The sequence below is a fragment of the Manis javanica genome, chromosome 10 (genome assembly GCF_040802235.1).
Source record: "Manis javanica isolate MJ-LG chromosome 10, MJ_LKY, whole genome shotgun sequence".
Classification (NCBI taxonomy): domain Eukaryota; kingdom Metazoa; phylum Chordata; class Mammalia; order Pholidota; family Manidae; genus Manis; species Manis javanica.
Genome location: NC_133165.1, coordinates 32891905 through 32914435, shown reverse-complemented (window position 1 = coordinate 32914435; position 22531 = coordinate 32891905). Strand labels below are relative to the sequence as shown.

At 46.9% G+C, this 22531-nt stretch overlaps 1 protein-coding gene across 1 annotated transcript in view; it reads right to left on the bottom strand.

Moving 5' to 3' along the window:
* The window catches only part of PILRA (paired immunoglobin like type 2 receptor alpha), a 32557-nt gene that overhangs the window by 2110 nt on the left and 7916 nt on the right, over positions 1–22531 (bottom strand). The window contains 1 exon segment of the mRNA XM_073215115.1: positions 1121–1318. Coding sequence (XP_073071216.1) covers positions 1121–1318 — 198 coding nt within the window.

Below are 22531 nucleotides of genomic sequence, written 5' to 3'. Positions count from 1 at the left end.
GAAGTCTCCAGTGTAACATATCCCAATCCTGAGGGGCGTGGTTCTCTCCCAGGCCAGGCCTGGGAGCTGTGTGCTCCCTGACTTACTGGGCAGTGTCACCACACGCTCATTCACCCAAACTGAAACATGGGACTTCTGCTCGCTCCTCACCCTACACCAAGTCTTACGGGTTTTCCTTCTTAAACCTTCCCAGGGCCTGGCTCTCTCCCTCCCTCCGTGCCCCATTTCGTTAGACTGCCCCAGCCTGGCCCACCTCCAGCTCCCCTGCCCCCTGATGGGTCTGCAGGGGGAAGCTGAGGCTGTTGGCTGCTTCTCTTTGCCTCTGGGATCAGAGGCCCTTGGGTGTGACTTCCAAGGCCCTGTTCTGTCCCCGCCTCCTCCTCAGCACTGAGATTTTTACAGTTCCGAGTGCTTTCCTCCACCAGCATGGAGAGTGACCTCTGCACCAGCCTGACTCACGGCTTGTTTATTCTTTGAGACTTTTTGCAGGTATCCCTTCCTCTGAGAAGTCCTCCCTGATTCCCCACTTCCAACCACCACAGCTCTTTCCAAATGAAGCAGTTAGCCCTGGAGGCACCCTCTCTTCTTCCCTCTCCCATTAAGTTTCTGGAAGTAGGGCCCCTGCCTTACTTACTTTTTTATCTCCCATTACAAGCCAGGCCCAGGCATTCACCACGATCACTGAGATTAGCCAACTTCTTGTCCCTCTGCTCTCTCCTTGTTTTCCTGGGGAGTCTCCTCCCCTCCCCGTCAACCAAAAGGTGAGGATTGGTGAGAAATGCGTAAGTGAACAGACTAGTGAGAGGGGCTGGGCTGGAGCAGTGGTTCTCAAACTTGATCACTCACAAACACCACTTGAGGAGACTTAAAAAATGCTGATTCCCAGGCTGGGCCCTTAAACCCTGCGGGGATCTGCATTTTTAAAGGGCCGCTCCAGATATTCTTGTGCAGGTGGGTTCTGACAAACACCCAGTCGGGAAACTTGGAGCTCTGTGGGGCTCCTGGGATTTTACATTTTGATAGATATTCCCAAACACATTCCCATGGCACCATGGGAGTATAAATTGGCACCTCCCTGGGAATGTGTTTGGAAGAGAGGGTGGGGGTCCTGGACACTTACCTTTGCTTCTTTTCCTCCAGATGTAGAAAATTAGTCCCAAAAATGCAGTTAGGAGCACAACACCGGCCAGTGCCACCCCGATTGCAGCTCTCACACTCAGGGGTGAAGACTCTGAGCTCTTTTTGGCCCCCTGGTCCTTGAGGTCAGCAGTGGTGGCTGTGGGGGTATAGGTGGGGCCTTGACTTGTTGTCCTGGATGCTGAGAAGACAGGAGAAATCAGCAAAGTCACCTGGAGGACAGGAGGTCTCTGGGTGAAACCGTCACCCCTTGTTTCCCCAGTTTGGGGGCTCTAAGGGGTGGGAAAAGCTGTCTGAAGCTCTCACATGGGGAGGGGAGGAGCAAGGTGGGATGCTGAAGGCTCAGACTCCACATCACTCAGTGTGAACCACGAAGCTACTGCCTGTCAGGGGTGTGGTCTCAGCCCCAGTGCATCACCACAAATAGAGAACACAGGGTTAAATTGATTTAATTGTGCTAAAATACACATACCATAAAATTTACCATTTTAGTCATATTTAAGGGTACAGTTCAGTGATTTTAAGTATATTCACATTTTTGTGCAACCGCCCCCACCATCCATCACACCAGACCTTTTCATCTTCCTCTAAACTGAAACTCTGTCCCCATTAAAAATGAATTCCCAATTCTCTCTTCCTCCCAGGCCCTGGCAGCCACTATTCTATTTTCTGTCTTTATGCATTTGGCTACTCTAGGAACCTCATCTGAGTGGAATGAAACAATATTTGTTCTTTTACAGGGTTTAGTAAGTGAGAAAACATCTGCAAAGCATTTAGCTGTCCATCAGAAATATGTTTTTAAGGTTAAATTAATATATATTGAACTTCAGTTCCTATAAGTAGATTTTACCTTCGAAGATGTTTAATGTACCATTAAAAAATAGACACAATACAAAAAACAGAAAAAAAATCCAAATCCAATAAAATTTCAGTTTAGTATGGACCAAATTCTGTCTCCTCTTATTAGAAATTAATAATAAAAGTAAACACCATCTTCCAATTAAGGTAAAAAATTTTTAATTCTTAGTCAAAATAGAATACCATGCTATTTAGATAATAAAAATCAGGCCAGTACATATTTTATAAAAACCTAGAATATGATGAAAGCCACATTCTAAGCTAAATTTGTAGTATTAAATGCTTTCATTATTAAAAATGGGAAGAAAAGTTTAAAAATGATAGACATAGTCAATTTCTAAAGAAAACATATAAAAAATAGAGGTGAGCTAGCCCTGAGGAAACTCATAGTTTGAAAGTAACAAAAACCTAAGTAGGAATAAACTTACTAGGAAACAGGAGACAGTATAAATGCAGGACAAAAACAAGAAAACAGACAACACTCTCAATTTGGACAGCAGCAAATGAGTCATTGGAATTATAAATGAATGTGTGCTCAATTTTAAGTCAATAAATTTTAAAAACCTCTCTGAAGTGGATGAATTTCTGAAACAATTTTTTAAAACATATGTAAGAACTAGTAAACTTTAACCGATAGGTAGATGAAGTAAGAACGCTATTTGAGAATTATCTTTTCATAAAGATTCTAAGATCAGGAGGTTTTATGGGTAAATTCTTGTAAAAATTTAAGGAACAGATAATTACCGGATAGAAGATTCTAGAATGTAGAGAAATATGGAAAACTTTGCAGCTCTAATTCAGTTCATAAAATCATAACCCCAGTGCTAATCTCCATATAAAACTGAAGCTTAAACTACAAGAGGCTGGGATTTGGTTTGGTTTTGTTGTTTAACTGATCTGGGTGGAAGAAAATACCTAGTATTGGCACCATGGGAGTATAAATTGGCACCTCCTTTGGGAATGTGCTTGGGAATATCTATCAAAATGTAAAATCCCTAGGCATGCCCTTTGACCCAGTGATTTCAGGGCTAAGAATTTCTTCTGTGGAAATGTTGGTGTAAGTATTGGAAGGCCTGCGTTTAAGGGTACTCTTCGCAGCATTGTTTGTGATGCGGCAAAAACCTCAATGTCTTTAAATAGGACACTGAGTAAATTATGATACATTGCTGCAATGGGATACAGTGCAGCCACATAGACTGTTCTCTACTGAGGTGGAAGATACATCCGGTACGTGGAGTAGAAACAGCAGGTCGTAGCTCAGAACAGCTGTGCAGGGTGATTCTATTGTGTACATGTCCACACCGGTATCTGCACCAGAGAACATTTCCGCAGAGATGGGTAGTGGCTGGGGAGGTGAAGTGCAAAGGGAGTACCTTACTTTTCATTTGGCTCCCTTCTATGTTGTCTGACCATTTTTAAAAATTATATGCAAGTATTACCACCAGTACCTTTATTATTTTTTTTTTGAAAAAATTTTGTTGTTGTTATCATTAATTTACAATTACATGAAGAACATTATGTTTACTAGGGTACCCCCTTCACCAAGTCCTCCCCACAAACCCCTTACAGTCACTGTTCATCAGCGTAGTAAGATGTTGTAGAATCACTACTTGTCTTCTCTCTGTTACACAGCCCTCCCCCATTCCCCCTGCCCCGACACATTGTACATTAATACCCCCTTTCTTCTTCCCCGCCCTTATCCCTCCCTTCCCTCCCACCCTTTATTATTTTTAAAGTGTAATCTTTATTTTTATCAAAGTTGCATAGGCACATAATTTAGAGTCCACAAAGCCCAGGTGGCTTACAAGAACAGCCACCCTGCTGAAGCCTCAGCACTCCCTTCCCACCCCAGAGGCAGCTATTTTCAACATGTTGAATCCTTTGGCATTGACCTCATATCTAACTCATGCATGTACTGCTGCTGCTTGAGTTTGCTGTCTTAGGGAGCATCTCTTTACTCCTGCTATTCACTTGAGGCTTCAGATCTCTTACTCCCCCATTTTCTCCCTTTTACTCAGCCTTCAGCATTTGAACTTCTCCATGAACCCCAGGCTCCTACATGGCTGCTGGGACCCCATCTCTCCTGGTTCCTTCCCTGCTTCCCTAGCAGATCCTCTCAGTTTCCTCATTGGTTCCCCTTCCTCCTCCCTCCTGTAACACCCCAGCTCAGCCCTGGGCCCTCCTCCCAGTCACCGCTCACTCCCAGTCGTCTCATCTAGCCCACAGCCTTAACCACTGGCCAAATTTGCAATCCCGCCCTCTCTCCCCTGCACTCCCTGTGTCTCACCACCTACTCATACCTCCGTTTGTCTCAGAACATCGCAGATTTAAGATGTCCAAAGTACTACTGCATTTCCTCCTGTGCCTGACCCCCTGCCACGTCCCCTCCCCGTAAATGGCAATCCTCATTTGAGGTGCTCAGGCCAAGAGCTGTAGAGTCATCCCTGATTCTTTTTCTCATGCCATCATCCCTCCATTCCCTAGTCCTGTCTGTTCTGTGGTCAAGATATAACCGACATCTGGCCACTTCTCATTTGTCATCGCTGTCGGCCTGTTAAAGCCACATCATCTCTCCCTGGGCTCCCTGCTTGTGACCTTGCTAGTCTGTGTCGTGTTATTCTCCTACAACAACTGGAGGGACACTCATACCACATGATTTAGGAAGACACTGCCCTGCAGGAACCCTCACAAGCTCCTGAGCACTCAGAGTACAGGTTCTTTCAGGGTCTTCAGAGCCACACAGGTCCTGCCCCTGCCTGTTCTGGCCCACCTCCTGCCACCCTCAACCTGTTCTTCTGCTCCAGCTACACCCATCCCCTCACCAGCCTCCAATCCTGCTGTCCCCTCCTGACTGGAGCCTTCTCCAGACCTCTCCCTCACTAATTATAGGTTTGGCCTCAGCTGGGTCTTCCTGCAGCACCTCTAGATCTGCTCCCTGCCTCTCTGAGACAGAGACCGTGGGCGTAGTCAGAGTAGGGTGAGGGCCTCTGGAAAAAGCAAGCAAGAAATTTACAGTCAGAGCAATGTAACTACATGCAAAGAAACCCCCTACCAAAACTCTGTATTAGACATTCAGTTCTAGAGTCATTCTTCAGTGAGATCCGTTAATATTCCCCAGATAAAGAAGAGTAGCACATGTTTTTATTATGCTAATCATTTATAATCATGTGTAAGATTCACTTTAACATGCTAAGAGGCCCAGGCCTGTGTGCTTTCTTTCCTCCTTCAGATCTGATGAGATGATTTGCAAACTGGGCAACTAATTTAGCATGCAAACCCAGCCACAAGCAACACAGTAAAAGGCAAGAAGAATTCCACCTTAAAGATAAGATTGCATTTTAATACCCAAGAAGTTAAGAAGTTAGAAATTCTTAACTAACTCTTTAGCAAACAATACCTCAGCCCACCTTGGGGGCTGGGCAGGCAGCCTTATTTAATATGCCCCCAGACCAAGACAGTAGTATCTCATGGAAAAATCATCAGAGCAGGAAGTTGCTTGTGTTAAGTTAATTCGAAATATTCAGGCACCACTTAACAAGTCCACACTCCTAAGCCTTTTTTCATGTTCTTAAAAATCCTCAACTGCCTATAAAACCCCTAGACAATGCACCACCTGGACTCTCTCGTCCCCTTCACTTTATCTCTAAATAAAAGCCTTACCTTGCTCTCCTATCTTGAGTGTTTGTGAAGCTCATTCCTCAGCCTCGTGAACAAGAACCTGGACATCATCTGCACCTGCTCTGTGCCCTGGGAACCCATTCCTGGGCTTGCTCTCCCACTGGTTCAGTGGCCACAGGAGTCCACAGCAGGAGACAAGGGACAGAGGGGAGTCAAGACAGGCAGGAGAAGATGTCTCCACTTGGGGGATGCATCAGTGTGCGTGCCCTTCCTCAACTTTTGTCTCTTATTGGGGCACTCTGGGGTGGTGGGGCGAGGTGCAGGATGCCCACCAACTGCTAATCTCTCCAGAAACACCCACAAGACACCCAGACATATTGTCTTACCAGTCCCCAGGTGCTCCTCAGCCCAGGCCTGCTGGCACATGAGCTGCCCATTTCGGGTTTGGGGACTCCATCTCCCCACAGGCTGCTACTGCTCTCCAGGCCTCTGTGGGGCCCAGCCCTTCTCCTTAGGATCCACCCTTCCTGACAGTCCCTGTCCTGTGTCCTGCCCACACTCCCTCAGTTATCATCTGAACGCTGCTCCTGCCAGGACCTTGACGGGAGTGCAGGGGCCTCCCCGCTCCATTGACATGAAGTGGTTCCATTGCATATTCTATCCCACTGATCAAGGAGTTAACCAGGGCAGCACTCTCCAGAGAGCCTCAGGGGAGGGTCTGTCCCTGCTTCCTCCAGCTTCTGGTGGCTGTGTCACTCCAGTCTCTGCCACCATGGTCACATGGCCTTTGGTCCCTGTGAGACAGGAACCATGGGCTTAGACAGAGTAGGGTGAGGGCCTCCAGAAAAAACAAGGCAGGATATTTACAGTCAAAGCAATGTAACAATGTAAAGTCCCTATCGAAAGTCTGTGTTCAGCATTATGCAAAGTCAAGATCACACTAATTCTCTAGGGTAAAGATACTAGACTAGGAATATAGACATCTTCAGTGAGATCAGTTAAAGGTCAAAAGGCCAGGGGCAACTTGGCCTGGAATGTTTGAGTGTTCCGCAAGGGTATCTCAGCATAACCTGGACTTCACTGTAAACAGCCCTAGCAAACAGACAACAACCCAGCCCATCTTGAGGGCAGGGCAAGTGTTACAAGTCCACACCGTAAGCCCTCAATTCTCAAAAATCCTCAGCTGCCTATAAATCCCCTAGACAACACACCACCCTGGGCTTTCTTGTCCCCAATCCCAGAGTGAGCCAGGAGCTCTTTCCCTCACTTTATTTCTAAATAAAAGCCTCTCCCTGGCTCTCCTACCTTGGGTGTTTGTGAAACTCATTCTTTGACTTTGCAAACAAGAACCCTGACATCACCTGTCAAGTCTTCTCTCCTCCTTATAAGGACCTTGGTTCTGCATTTAGGGCCCAGCTAACCCCAAGATGACCTCCTCATCTCAAAATTCTGAACTGAATCACATGTGTCACCATATAAGGTAATACAGGTTCTGGAGACTGGGATGTGGACATGCCTTTGCGGGGGGCCTCTCTGCAACCCCTGCCAACTTCCAAATCTTTGACCTTTGTTCTGCATTGTAAGAGACTCCTACAAACTTTATATTTCATTCTATCTTTTTACAGTTTTTCACTTTTGCTCTTATATCTTTAATTTCTAAGAGCTCCTTTCTGTTTGGAAAGCTCCTTGGTAACCCCTGTCTGGTACAGGTGGACCATCTCTAACTATTTGAAGGTGTCCTTCAACCCCCCTGGTTTCTGGTGGTTCTGCATCTCCCTCTCCCTGCCCCCAGCTTTGGTTTGCTCTCTGCGGTCTTGGGAAAGGCTTACTCAAATTTTTAGTTTCACAGAATTTGTAAATAGTGTTTCTAGCCCCTGGCATCCCAGGCACAGCTGAGGGGAGGGCGCCATCCTCAGGGCTGGGGAATTCTGTGCAGGCCAACACCCCCGCCCTGCCCCCTGGCTCTCAGCATGCACAAAGCCAAGCTGACTGGAAGCTGTGGGTGGCTGCAGGCAAGTGCTTGTCGGCTACTGGGCTGTAGGGGCATCTGTCAGGATTTCACGATCTTTTGGGGCATCGGATAGATTTCCAGAGAACCATCTCCTCATCTCTTGCCCTAGATGGACTGTGGGCCACCAGCTTGCCTGTCTGAGTCCTGGGAGGCATAAAGAGGTCCAGGCGTTTAGGGTCTCATCAGTTCACCAGTTTGCCAAGTTCTAAGGGTGAACCATGGCCCCAGAAATGCCTGGGGTCCTCCCCCCAGAGCCCCTCTGGTTCCTACTTCTCGGAAGCAAATCTGCAGCCTTCTGCTGGGTGGATGGTGGGCACAGGGGTTTCCCTGCTTCTTCAATAGATTTCCAGCTCACCCTCTAGTTGGGACGCCCTCTCATTCCCACTGTCAGGGGTGCCTGGGGTGCTGCTGCTGAGCCTTAGTGGGGACTGTGGTGTCAGTCGCTGTCCCTGGGCCTCCCCCACGCTGGGCTTGGGGCTCAGCTCCTCTGCTCTGCACAGCCAGTCACATTCCTCTGTCTGTGTCCAGCCGCCCAACTTTGTTTTTCACCACCTAGCTCACATATTTTTTGTTCTGGGGATATTTGTATTAAAAAATACCCTTTGTGGTTTGTTTGTGTTTATACAGAGGATCAAAGCCTAATTTGGCTACCCTGAAAATGAACTAAGATACCATATGAAAAAGAACTTCCAACATCAGCACTCTCTGGAAGACTCATGCCAGAAGATGATCATCAAAAAACCCCAACAAAGATCCATGTGCTGCTACAGGTTTAGATGCACTCATCCCACCGGTTCCTGGACTTGCCATGGGAATGAAGAAGGAGATATCTAAACTGGCCTGTGCATACAGTAAAACAACAAATTTGACTGGATCTATACTGTTGGAACTCAACCAAGAATTAGGAGAAGTGCAAATTGTAGTGCTCCAAAATCTTACAACTACAGACTATTTACTGTTAAAAGAACATATGGGATGTGAACAGTCCCCAGGAATGGACTGTCTTAATTTGTCTGATTTCTCTCAGACTGTTCAAGTTCAGTTGGACAATATCCACCGTATCATAGATAAGTTTTCACAAATAACTAAGGTGCCTAACTGGTTTTCTTGGTTTCACTGGAGATGGCTGGTAAGTATAGGTATGCTTTGGTTATGTAACTGTACTCCTATTATGTTAATGTGTGTGCACAATTTAATTAGTAGTTTAAAACCTATACATGCTGAAGTTACTCTACAAGAAGATATGTCAAAGAAATAATCAATCTTCCCATGTTTTTTTCCGCCTGCTACTTCTATAGCTTTTCTTCTTCCTTCCTAATTACAACCCCTAAATAGAATTCATGCCTCATATCGAATTTACTGTGTATCACAATTCTTCCAAGTGGTAAAGATACCTCAAGACAAATGCTGGGCATAGAAGCCACAGGGCATAAATATCCAAAGAAGTAAAAAACTAACCTTTTCAAACAATAAGGCTTCTCTCTCACTTACCAACTTTACATTTCCCTGTATGGCCCCGGAAGATGACTGGTTAGCCAGAGACGGGTAAGATTCCTCAAGGGAGGAACAACCTAAGACAGGCACAGTCACAGGGGGGCCATCAGGTGAGAAATTGGGGATCAACAGAGGTGAGGCTTAAAACCTCTCCCCCCCTGTTCTGAGAGAAATCTGCTGCATCCGTGGATGTTTTATCGCCCTTGTCTAGCTTGGATTAACACATAGTCTACAGGCACACACCTGATCATCTTCATCTGCTCTCTTACAACACTTAACTATGTTTTCTACCTTTATCTCGCATCTACCTACCACTTCAGCATTTTATTAAAAATAATAATAATAAAGAGAGAAATGTGGGATCCACATATAAATCAAGTATAAAAATCAAATGAATATTCATATTTGAACTGACTGTTTAAAGTTCATAATGCATGATCAAAACCGAAACTTTCTGTGATGACTGCCCTTGTACTGTTCACCATGTAACTTATTCACTATGTAAGAATTTGTTCTGTATGTAAGAACTTGTTCATTATGCTTCAGAAGATTGGAGACTGACGAAAATTAGGCTTGGGGTGGATTAATGATTATACATTGAGCATTGAGTCCCCTATATAGAATTTTATTGTTGTTAACAACTATTTGATCAATAAATAGGAGAGATGCCCTCACAGACACACAAAAAAAGTACACACTTCCAATTGTAAAATAAATAAGTAACCGGGATGTAATGTATAGCATAAGGAATGTAGTCAAAATATTTGTAACAACTTGGTATGGTGATAGCTGGTACCTAGAATTATCATGCATATAAATGTTGAATCACTGTGTTGTACACCTGAAACTAATGTAATACTGTGTGTCAACTACCCTTCAATAAAAAATAATTATCTAAAAAAAAAAAAAAAAACAAGAGTAATGATGATGATGAGATGGAGTAAAGACCAGCCTCCTTTTATCTCCCACTAACTCAACTATGAGACTCGGACAGAATGTGTAGACACCTATTTGAAAAATCTGAATCATAAATACTAGCAGGTGGTTGAAGAAGAATGTTAGAATTCCAAGCACCACTGAAAGAATGAATGTAAAGAAGACATAGGGTCTTATAAGATAATACTTAAAATGTCCAAGATATAAAATAAAATCCCTTGACATACAAAGAACCATGAAACTCTCAACTCACATGGGGAATCACAATCAACAGACTCCAATGATGAGATGATACCTATGTTGGAATTATCTGACAAGGACTTTACAGTAGCTATTATAAAAATGTTTGGTGAAGCAAAAAAAAAAAACCAAAAACCCTTTGCTGTCAATTTAGAAGATTTTGGGAGGATCAGATGTAAATATGTGCATAGAACCTGCCATCTTGGCCTGAATTCACACATTATTTTCACAGTGAAAATTATAAGAATTGAACCTTCAAATAATAATGTTGCCTATTCATAATAAAAATAAAGGATATAGAGGAAAACATCTTGTGAAACAGTAACATGATCTTTAGAAGAACACTCCCAAGGTTTCCTGAGGGATATAAAACAGAGCCCCTCCTTGGCAGGGAAGATCGCGTGTTACACTGACTTCCACTTCTGTCAATTGCTTTATAGGTTTATGCAGTTCTGATTTAAAAAATCCCCATAGGTGTTTTTCTCAGAACTTGGCAGACTTGTTCTAATATTTATATGAAAGAAAAGGTGGATACAATAATGAGGTTTTTTGAGGAAGTGATGTGGTGCAGATAGAAATAGTCTTGTGAGCCACTGAAAGATGATAAAGTTGCAATAACTGAAACAGTGAGGTAGTGATGGAAGAAAGAGCCATTGGAACAGGACAGATAGACCAGAATGGACACTGTGCACAGAGACCAGGCCTATGAATCAGCAGAGAAGAGAAAATATTCCATAGCTGGGGTGGGGACATTTGGCTAGTTCTTGGAATTAAGATCCATGTAGTTCCTTACCTCACACCCTACTCTGACTACCCCCATGGTCCCTGTCTCAGTGCCACCATGCAAAGACATCACACTAAAGGAATACTGGAAGTAAATATAACTGATAAGTTTGTGATTGGCTTTTTTTTCTTACATACAGATGTTCTAGTTTTGTGACCAAATCAAATTGTATTCTCCTTTGTGAATTTTTTCTTGAATTTCTAAGCCAAACTCCCATATCCCATTAGGGGTTGAAAATATTTTAATTTCTCCAAATTTTTGTATCATTTATTCACAAGGAGGCTTGGCAGGTGAGGACCTGGTTCCAACGTCGAATCCAGTAAGGTGCCGGGGCACCTGACCCAGCCAGTCCCACCCGTTGGGGTGGAAGGAGAACCTGATCACCTCCCGGAGGCTTATTAGAAGTCTCACAGGTAGACATTCCCAGGGGGAATGTTTAAACTCTGGTCTGTGTGTGTGAGTGAGTATGCAGGGCGGCTAAAGTCATTCAGTCTGCCCTGAATCTGTGATTCCATGGCCTGAGCAATGGAATCTGTGTGGGCCCTCGTCCGCTTTCGTGGTCAGCCGTCAGGGCACATCGGTGATTCAGCTTCGGCTGACCTGGCCCGGGACTTATACGGGTGCACCTTAGCCAAGGCTGGCCAAAGTCTCCACAAGGAGCGTGAACAGATGGGTGTCTGATTGGCCTCCTCTCTAGACGAGGCACCCCTCCCTTGTCTGTTGTCGTGGCACCGTCCACGGACACGTCATGGGGTCAGGGCATAGTAAACCCACAGTCCTTGACACTATGATCAAGAATTTCAGGAAGGTATTTTCAGAAATCTACAGAGTAAAATTAACTCCTGGCAGGTTGAAAACCCTGTGTGAATCTGTATTGCCCACCTTTAGTGTAGGGTGGCCTCCAGAAGGAACCCTAGATGTCCCAACAATCCGCTGAGCCTGGTCATCCCTAGAGATCCAGGTCATCCTAATCAGTTCCCAGACTCCTGGTTAGAAATTGCCCAGACCCTTCCCCCTTGGGTGCGATTCGCTTGCAACACCCAAGGACAGAGTAGGGTCTTAGTTGCCTCAACAAAAAAGCCTGCAAAGAATCAACAGAAGCCTGAGCCTCCGCAAATTTTTACTGGTGACCTGGAGGAAGAGCTAATAATTGCCCCCGCCTTATGTGCCTCCAAGGCCGTCAGCACCCAGCCCCTCAGTCCCTAATGCCCTGCCGCCATCAGCCTCACTGCCAACTCCAGAACCAGTGAACCCACTCTCCCCCAGACCAGCAGCCAGACTGCACCCTCAGCTGGGAGCAGGCGCCCTTCAGATGCCAGTGCAAGAGATGCAGGGCCTGAAAGACATAGTAAGTATGGGACCATCCAGCTCAGCCAGTCCATGTTTTACTATCAATCCTTCTCCACAACTGACACCTCGTCAGAAAAGCCACAAGCCCTGGTTGATCTTATGTAATCCCTCTTCCAAATTCATCAGCCAACCTAAAGAAAAACTATCAACAGCCTCTACGCACCATGTTCACAATGGAAGAGAGGAGGCAGCTGGGGTCCTTGGTTGGGCTGCATAGGCTGAAATTGCTGTCCCTCAGGAGCACCCCAAGACAGACTTCACCACCCCTGAGGGACAGCACGAGATCCACCAATATCAGGATGCCCTCCTCCAGAGGATCAAAGCTGGGTCCAATAAGCCTATGAACATGACTGAAGTTTCTTCAGTTACTCAACAACCAGAAGAATCTCCTGGGGACTATTATGAGAGACTGTGTGGAACTTATCACATCTACACCCCTTTCGACCCTGAGTCACCAGGGAGCCAGCAGATGGTTAACACATCATTCATAGCCCAAGCTGCCCCAGACGTCAGATCAAAGCTCCAAAAGCTTGAGGGCTTTGCTGGGATGAATATCACTCAGCTGATTGAAATTGCCAACAAAGTATACATGAATAGGGAGGTTCAAGCTGACAGGGATGCTGAAAAAAAAGAATGAAGAAAAAGGCCAGTCTCCTGGCAGCTGACCTGAAAGAGAGAGATGGGCAGAAGGCAGAGAGAAGCCAGCCACCAAGAGGGGGAAGCCCAGGACCCCCTTAGCCAAAGACCAGTGTGCTTACTGTAAAGAAAAAGGGCACTGGAAGAATTAATGCCCCAACCAAGGCAAAGCTCCAAGGCCCAGTCGCTGCTGAGAAGAGCCTCACGGGAAAGGCTCATTAGCTTGGCAGAAACAGACTCAGATTGACAAGGACTGGGCTCTCTTGCACTCGGCCCCCATGAACCCACAGTAAAAATGAAAGTGGGGGGCCAAAACATGACTTTTATAGTAGACACAGGGGCAGAACACTCTGTGGTCACTCTCCCTGTAGCCTCCTTCAGTTAAAAAGACTGCAATTATTCTCAGAGCCACAAAGACAGCTGCAGTACTCCCTCTCACAATAGGCAAGAGCAGGCATCTAGAAACACCTGATCAGACTGAGAGGCAGGCATTCTAATCGAGTGTCAGTCACCCTGGAACACCCCGCTTCTACCAGTCAAAAGGCCAGGAGGAGGGTACCAGCCTGTTCAAGACCTGTGAGCCATTAATAGAGTGACTGTTTCTTTATACCCAGTGATTCCAAACCCGTACACCCTCCTCAGCCAGATCCCAGAGCCTGCCAAATAGTTCACTTGCCCAGACTTAAAGATGCCTTTCTCTGCCTCTGGCTGGCCCCGCAAAGCCAGTTCTTATTTGCCTTTGAATGGACTGAACTGGATACCGGGCGGCAGATGCAGTTAACATGGATGTGGTTCCATAAGAGTTCAAGAACTCACCCACTCTCTTTGGAGAGGCATTGGCTGCAGACCTTGCCAGCTTTCTGAGAAATGCCACATGCTGCGCCCTCCTGAGGTATGTAGATGACCTCCTCTTTGCCAGTGACACCAGGAAAATTGTGCAAAAGGCACAAAGGCCCTCCTACAACTCCTGTCAGACTCAGGATACTGAGCCTCATAAAAAAAACAAAGAGCACAAATCTGCCAACAGCAAGTCCGGTACTTAGGCTTCCTCCTCACCCAGGGAGAAAGGGCACTAAGGCCAGAGAAGAAACAGGTCGTTAACTCCTTGCCCCAGCCCAGGACGAGTGGGGGCATGTGAGAAATCCTAGGGGTCGCTGGGTTCTGCAAAAATCTGGATTCCCAGATTCTCAGCAATGGCAAGGTGCCTCTGCAACCTCCTTGGGAGGCCAGATTGAAAGCCCCTTTCTGGACAAAAGAGGCCAGAGCCACCTTCCTGGAAATAAAAACTGCTTCAGAACAGGCATCAGCCCTAGGCCTGCCAGATATGAAAAGGCCCTTCAATCTCTTCATACATAATACAGGTAGCAATTCTGCATTGCAAAGAACATCAAAAGGGAAACAACCCTATAGTACAGCAGAATCGGATGGCAGATGAAGCTGCCAAAGCAGCAGCCAGTAAGGAGGCAGGGAGAGATCCTTCCCTCACAATGGCCCTAACACCCCCAGTAGAGGCCCCTCCACCCAGGTCCACTGAAAAGGAGAAAGATTGGGCCATAACTGAAGGAGCCACTTTAACTGAAAACAGATGGTGGATGTTGCCAGACAGACGTATCTTTGTCCCAACTGCAACTGGGAGGCGACTAGTCAGCGAATACCACCAGCTCGCCCACCTGGGAAAAACTGCACTGGAGGCCCTCCGCATAAAGCAATACTGCATCAGCCAGTTGCCAGCACTATGCCGAGCAGTGAGTTGACAGTGTGTAACTTGTGCCAGAAATAATGCTCGATCTGCACCACGACTCCCACCTGGTGTCCAAAGAATGGGAGTTGCCCCCTTTGAAGATCTTGAGATAGACTTGGATGTCCAGCCAAGCAGGGGACTCAGATACCTCCCAGTAACAGTGTGTATGTACTCTAGCTAGGTCGAAGCCTTCCCAACCAGAACAGAACGGAGCCGGGAGGTAGCCAAAGTCCTCCTGAGAGAAATTGTGCCCTGGTTTGGCCTGCCGTCCACAATCCACAGTGACAATGGGCCTGTCTTTGTAGCAGATATAGTGCAAATGTTAACTGTCGCGTGCCCTGTCCTCGCCGGCAAGAACAGCATGCAACAACAGCAGGATTCTTCTGCAGAAAGCTTTATTCTTCAGCTCTTTGTGAAACAAATGAGTTGGGCAGGACACAGAGGGGAAGGAGAGGCTTGCTTATATAGTTCTCATGCTCTGACCTGGTTGGTGCGGCTCCATATGCCTTATTAGCATAACCATTTGGTGGGTCTCATTGGTCCTTATGCCAAGGCGCAATTAGCATGTAGTTTAGTGGTGTGGGATGATTTGTCATTAGGAAGTTCGGGGCCTTCCGGCTGCCCTGCATGGGGCGCTATTTTCTGAGCACGGCTGCCAACATCTCCCCCTTTTTTGTCTAACAGAAGCTCAAGGCGGAACTTGCCAGCAGAGGCGGAGACAGAGGCCTGACCTCCATCATACTTCTTGATGCCCCCTTTTTGGAGAGGGGTTCTGGGCATCTACCCCTATGCAGTCAGGCATGCCTCTCAGAGGGGTCCAAGACCTCTTGCAGTGCTTTGCCTCGCATCCTCTGGCTGGCGTTGGGACCGCTTGGTACAAAGGGTTTGGACCCTTTTTCTCAACCCTCTTGCACCATGAGCTTCTTAAAGAAAGCTGTGATTAAGCATTGAGGTACTCGGGCCTGGTGCAGTGCCACATGGGCTCAGGGTGCAAGAGCTACCTCAAGCTAAAGCCGAGCTTCCTTCTTAAGCATGTTGAGCCACACTTGGGGAGAGGCGCCAACGTCTATCGCCATTAGGGCTTGAGCAAGGATCACCTTGTCCTGCTTATGTTGGTTGCGGAGTCTACATAACAACCAGAGTAAGAGCATGAGACCTCCAAGCAGGAACACGCCCATCCCAGCCATGCCCGCCCACTCCTTGACGTGGGAGAGAGCTCTGAGGAACCAGGAAGAGAGTCCTTCCGCTACGGAGATATCTAGACGGGTGGAGTTGATGTGGATAATTTCTCGCCGCAGCTCTTCTAGTGTCCCATCGAAGTCTTGGGACCAGTTTCCTGAAAGATACTGGGACAGGTCTCGTGACAGATTAGCTGCCCGTGTAAAATTTTTATATTGAATGCTAGTGATGCAGAGGGCACGATATTTCCGCTCACATCCCAATTGGGCCATTTGCCAGAGCACCTCCATTTGTTCCTCCACGAGATCTATGCGTTGATTGAGGATCATTATTCCTCCTTTCAGTTTGCCATCAAGTGTGGACTGTTGGTCCAGGGCAGAAGCTACTGAGGCTGCAAGGTTATTGAGCTCTGTAGCCGATTTGATGGAGGTGTCTAAAGCTATACCAGCGGCGGTGGCTGCGACCGCGGTCGCGGAGATCAGGAGCACTATGGCGGCTGTAACACCGAAATCGCGCCTTTCTCGAAACAGAGTCATGGTGTTAGGGGCGTCTACGGGAACAGGGACCCAACGGGGGATGCGGACTACCAAAGCATTGGTAAAGTTACGCGCATCCCAACACTGAGACAGAAAGCAGGTTTCATTGGAGCAGGAGTCAAAGCTACTATTGGATAAGATAAACAGAAATGGGGGGTATACGCATACTGGAGAAGGTGGAAAAAGGGAATTAGGTGACTCTGGACCTGATTTTGCTGAACACGTGTAGTTCTCGTTGTTATGGGTCATGATCATGTTCCAGTGTGCGCGCATGTGGTTATTCTCGCACCAAAAGGTGATATTTTTTACACCGATTCCCCCACCCTGGAGGGCGGAAAAGGGGGAGAGGTCGGTACACGAGCCATTGACTCCACACAGCATCCATTTATGGAAGGGGTTCATGCTCAGCTGCTGACGAAACTCGCCTTCGAGCACCTTTACTGGCCACCAAGCCTCATTGGCTGGCCGTCCCTCCATATCTGGGGAGATGGTAAACTCCTGCCTCTCAGTTGCCCACGTTACTACAGTTGACTGACAGTCAGTCCAGGGCCACAGCTCTCCCTCATAGTCGCCCACACAATGGGAGGCATATTTGGGTTGACGAGGCCTGTCGGTGGAATTGTTCTTGGGAGAGTGTACAAATGTGCCATTGATCCAGAGAACCATCTGGTGGATAGTCATGTTCTTATAGGACGGGCTCCCTTCCTTATTAGGCCCTTCAAATTTAGCTGACATAACGGGGAGGCTACTGGCCTCTAGAATTATGTCACTGAACCATCCGTATTTCCTCCGTTTCAGGGAGATACAGCCAGCTAGATTCTGAGTGGTGAAGCATAATGACCCATTAGTTACGAAGGATCGGTTTTCTCCCAGGGGAGCTACTAGGGTGTCTTTAACTAAGTAGGGCAAGTTCATACTAGTATTGGTAGTGAAAAAGCGCGGAAAAACGGCTGCATTGAAACGGACAGGCATAGGCTTAGGAAAGGCAGACAGGATTCCCTATCTCAATACTCCCTGAGTCGGGGTCTCCAGTGTCAGGAGCAGGGTCAGGAGGTACAGCGAAGTCATCTCCTTTGTTTAGGACTTTCCTCGTTAGGCGCTCCGGGATCCAGAAGGGATTTTCTTCACCCTGGGGGAAAACACACACAGCTCCCCTGGATCTGATTATGATTGGATCCGGGCCCTTCCATTGGTTAGATAACACGTCCTTCCATTTTACTAGTTCTTGTGGGTCTTTTGGCCACTGATTATGGCGATCCGCTGCTGTATGGCTTTGAGCATCCAGATTCAAAAAATTTATAGTGAAAAGTGCTAGGGCTATGGCAGTTTTTGGTGTGGGGGGTATATCTTCAATTCCCCCTTTTTGTTTAAGTAAATAGGATTTGAGCGTGCGGTTCGCGCGTTCCACAATCCCTTGACCCTGTGGGTTGTAGGGAAGGCCAGTGATATGTTTTATCCCCATGTGATGACAAAATTGAGCAAATTTTGTAGAGGTATAGGCTGGGCCATTGTCTGTTTTCAGAATCTGTGGTAATCCCCATGCGCTCCAAGCTTCAAGGCAGTGCTGGATGACATGGGAAGCTTTCTCTCCTGACAATGGGGAGGCAAAGATGACTCCTGAACAAGTATCCACGGATACATGTACATATTTCAGTTTCCCAAAAGACGAAATATGCGTCACATCCATTTGCCAAACTTGTAAAGGCCTAATACCTCTGGGGTTGATCCCAACATGAGGTGTGGGAAGGAAGCTGCAGCAATGTTGGCAGCTAAGGACAATGTTCCTAGCTTCGGCCCTGGTTATGCTAAACCGCTTGCGCAGTGTTTCGGCAGTGACATGAAATTGTGTATGGAATTTTGAAGCTGTGGTGATAGGGTCTAGCAGGGGAAAAGCTATATTTCTGGTTGCGAGGTCTGCCAGGTGGTTGCCTTGGGTCATAGGCCCGGGAAGGCCTGAATGTGCTCTGATATGAGTTATATACAAAGGAGATTGCCTATGAAGTAGTGCTGATTGTATCTGTTTGAACAAAGTGGCTACTGGGCTGGACGCTTTGATTAGCCCGGCCACTTCTAGAGATTTGACTGCATTAACTACATAACAGGAGTCAGACACAATATTTAAAGGTTCAGGAAAGATTTGTAGGACCTCTAAGACTATGCGACATTCCACTATTTGTGGAGTGTCAGGCGTGTAGCCTTTTGTCACAACTTTGCCATCATGGACATAGGCACCTGTGCCTGTCTTAGACCCGTCCGTGTAAACTGTTTTTCCATGAGGCAGCGGGGTTAGGCTAGTGACCCGAGGAAATACTAGGAGATGATTTTTGGCGAAGTTGATGAGGGGATGTTTAGGGAAATGATTATCAAAGGTTCCTGAGAAACTGTAAGCAAGTATGGCCCAATCATCATTCATAGCACATAATACTTGTATCTGTTCTACGCTGTAAGGGGTTATAATTTTAGCTGGAGCCTCTCCGAAATGTGTCATGGAGGTTTTTACTCCTCTCAAAGCAAGTTTGGCCACGGCTGCTGGATAGTACTCTATTGTCCTAGCCTGAGAGGCTTGGGGATGAATCCAGATCAGTGGGCCGTGCTGCCATAAGACTGCTGTTGGCAGCTCTGGGGTGGGAAGGACACACAACTCAAAGGGTTCATTCGATTGCACTCTATTTAATTGTGCTGTCATCAAAGCCTGTTCTACTTTGCGAATGGCTTGTAATGCCTCAGGTGTGAGGGAGCGCGGTGACGTTAGTTGTGGGTCTCCTTCTAGGGTTTTAAATAGTGGAGTCAATTCAGTGGTGGGTATCTTTAAGTATGGGCGCAACCAATTAATATCCCCTAGGAGTTTTTGGAAGTCATTCAAATTTCGCAATTGATTATGTCTTATCTCAAGCTTTTGGGGGCAAATTACATCTGTGTAAATGGTTGCTCCTAGGAATTTGCTAACACTAGATTTTTGGACCTTCTCGCTTGCTATATTCAGTCTCCAATTTTCTAGGGATCTAGTGAGATCTATATATGCTTCTTCTATTTCCGCTGGTTGTGGGGAGCAAAGAAGGATGTCATCCATGTAATGGATGATCTTTAGCGTGGGATAGGTCTTACGAATTGGGTCTAGCGCTCGCTGAACGTACAGTTGACATATGGTGGGGCTATTTGCCATTCCTTGAGGGAGGACCTTCCACTGAAATCTGGCATCGGGTTGTTCATGGTTAATAGCTGGCAAAGTAAAAGCAAATCTTTCCCTGTCCTTGGAGCTTAGAGGTATAGAAAAGAAACAATCTTTAATATCTATTATGAGCACTTTCCATTCTTTGGGTAAGGCAGAGAGGAGTGGCAGTCCCCGTTGTACGGGTCCAAGCATTCTCATTTGAGCATTTACTGCTCTCAGATCATGAAGCAACCTCCATGATCCTGACCTTTTCCTGATTACAAATATGGGTGTGTTCCATGGGGACACAGAGGGTTCTAGGTGTCCCACTTGGAGCTGCTCTTGCACTAAGCAATGAGCTGCTTCTAATTTTTCAGAGGATAGGGGCCACTGAGGAACCCATACGGCCTCCTCTGTGAGCCAAGGTATGGGCATGGCATCTTCAATGGCCCCTATGAAAAACCCAGGCCGTGACGGTCATTCTTTACTTTGGGCAGGATGGGCTCTATGTGTCCCTGTTGGTGTTTCCCCAGCCCCTTGCCAGGGATGTATCCCATGTCCATCATCATGCCTTGGGCGGGGGTGGAGTATTCATTAATGAGTTTGAGGCCTAAGTCTCTCATGACATCCCTCCCCCATAAATTGACCGGTAGAGGGAGTACATAAGGGGTGACTGTACCCTCTTGTCCTTCAGGGGCTCGCCATTTCAATGGTTTGGCACTAATTGAAGGGCTTGACTCATATCCTAAACCTTGTAATGAATGTGAGGATTGGGTCACAGGCCACTTGGAGGGCCACCAGGTTGCAGAGATAATACTTTTATCTGCTCCAGTGTCTAGGATTCCCTCAAAGCTCTTTCCCTCTATTTGAAGAGTTAATTTTGGTCTGTCTGCTAAATCTAATACTATGAAGGCTGAATCCCAGTCAGAGGAGCCGAAGCCCCTTTCTCCCCTCTCCGTGTTGGTAGCAGGATAATTGGCGTGGAGACTAGGTAAAACTAAGAGCTGGGCTATGCGGTCTCCCGGGGATATAGGATAGATTCCTCTGGGAGCCGAACACATGATTTTTACCTGTCCTTCATAATCTTGATCTATGACTCCGGGATGAACTACCAGGCCTTTCAATGCAGCAGAAGAGCGCCCTAGGAGTAACCCAATGGTATTTGGTGGTAGGGGGCCTTTAAAGTCTGAAGGGATAGGCTGAACTCCCATCTGTGGAGTCAACACTATTCTGGTGGTGGCACGGATGTCCAATCCCGCGGAACCTGAAGTGGCTCTCCTTGGGGGGCCTGGTTGTTCCCGAATGACACTTGCGTGCTGGTTGCCCCATATATTTGCGGGCCCTGGTGACGGGGGCCCCTCTGGGCGTTTTTTGGCAACTCTAAGGGTTTCCCTTCTATATCTTTAATAGACCGGCACTCATTAGCCCAATGCCTGCCTTTCTTACACTTAGGGCACAACTCAGGGGTCTTTTGGGTTGTTTGTTCTGAAGCTGGGCTCCTACACTCTCTCTTTATATGTCCTAATTTCCCGCATTGAAAGCATTTGATACTTCTGTTAGTGATCCTGGCTTGTTTGTGGCTCTGTAATATGGCCGCGGCTAGGCCCGCATTGGTGAGTGGCCCTCCTATTTCTCTACAGGCTTTCAACCAGGCATGTATCCCTTTTTGTTTCCAGGGTGTTATCGCCTGTCTGCATTCCTTGGTACATTGTTCAAACACTAATTGCTCCACTAGGGGCATTGCTTGTTCCTGATCTCCAAATATTCTGCCTGCGGCCTCTATCATACGAGCGACAAAGTCAGAAAATGGCTCGCTCAGCCCCTGAATAATTTTTGTCAAATTGCCTGATACTTCTCCTTTGTTGGTGAGGGCTTTCCATGCCTTGGCGGCGCACGTGTTTATTTGTGCATATACCTGTAAGGGGAAGGCGGTCTGGTCGGCTACCCACTGTCCTTGGCCCGTCAGCATATCATATGACCATGCAGGCTGTCCTTCGGCCGCGTTTGCGCGTGCCTGGGTCATGCTGATATCATGCCACAATGCCTTCCATTCTATGTATTGCCCCATACTAGAAAGGCATGCCTTAGTTACATATTGCCAGTCTGCGGGTGTCATGGCTGTCTCTGTTAATCTCTCAACTTGTGCTATGGTATAGTTAGCACTGACTCCATAAGCCCGAACGGATTCTGCTAACTCCTTAACTTGTTTATGGCTCAGGGGCTGGTGAGAGCGTACACCGTTATCCTCAAATACAGGAAACATTTGTCTAATTGCCTGAAGAGTATCTGGGTGGCAAAAGGAGAGTGCGCCACTCACGTAAGGTGGCGGGGCAAAGGGTGTCGGGGGACACCCTGCTTTCATTTTTTCCTTGGTCCGCTTTTCAACTTTGCTGGTTCCCTTACTTCTACACTCTGCGGTTTTATTTTCTTCCCCTTCCTCTGCGGACGTTAATTCCTCCTCAGATTCCCTATTGGAGAGTTGGAGGTCCCTCAACTCTTTCCAGGGGTATTTACTATTTTCTCCGAGGCGATTGTCACTCGCTTCTCGGGGCTCTTTCGCTTTTGCCCTAGGCGGGCTTTCTCCCTCACTCTGAGGTTTCTTTACCTTCGTTTTTTTGGCCTTTTTTCGGCCGCGCGCGCTCTCTGTTTCCCGTTCCGTTTCTGACATGCTCTCTTGGATATCTGTCAATGCTCTCTGACCTTCTTTTATTACCTTTTCACATCTCTCATCTTGCAGACAAGCTCTAATCAGTTTCCAGAGGGGCCTGGTGCCTCCCCTCAGGCTACCCTCCTCCTCCTCTCTATCAAGATCTTTCCCCAGTTTGTCCCAGCTCGGGATTGAGAGGGACCCTGAACAAAT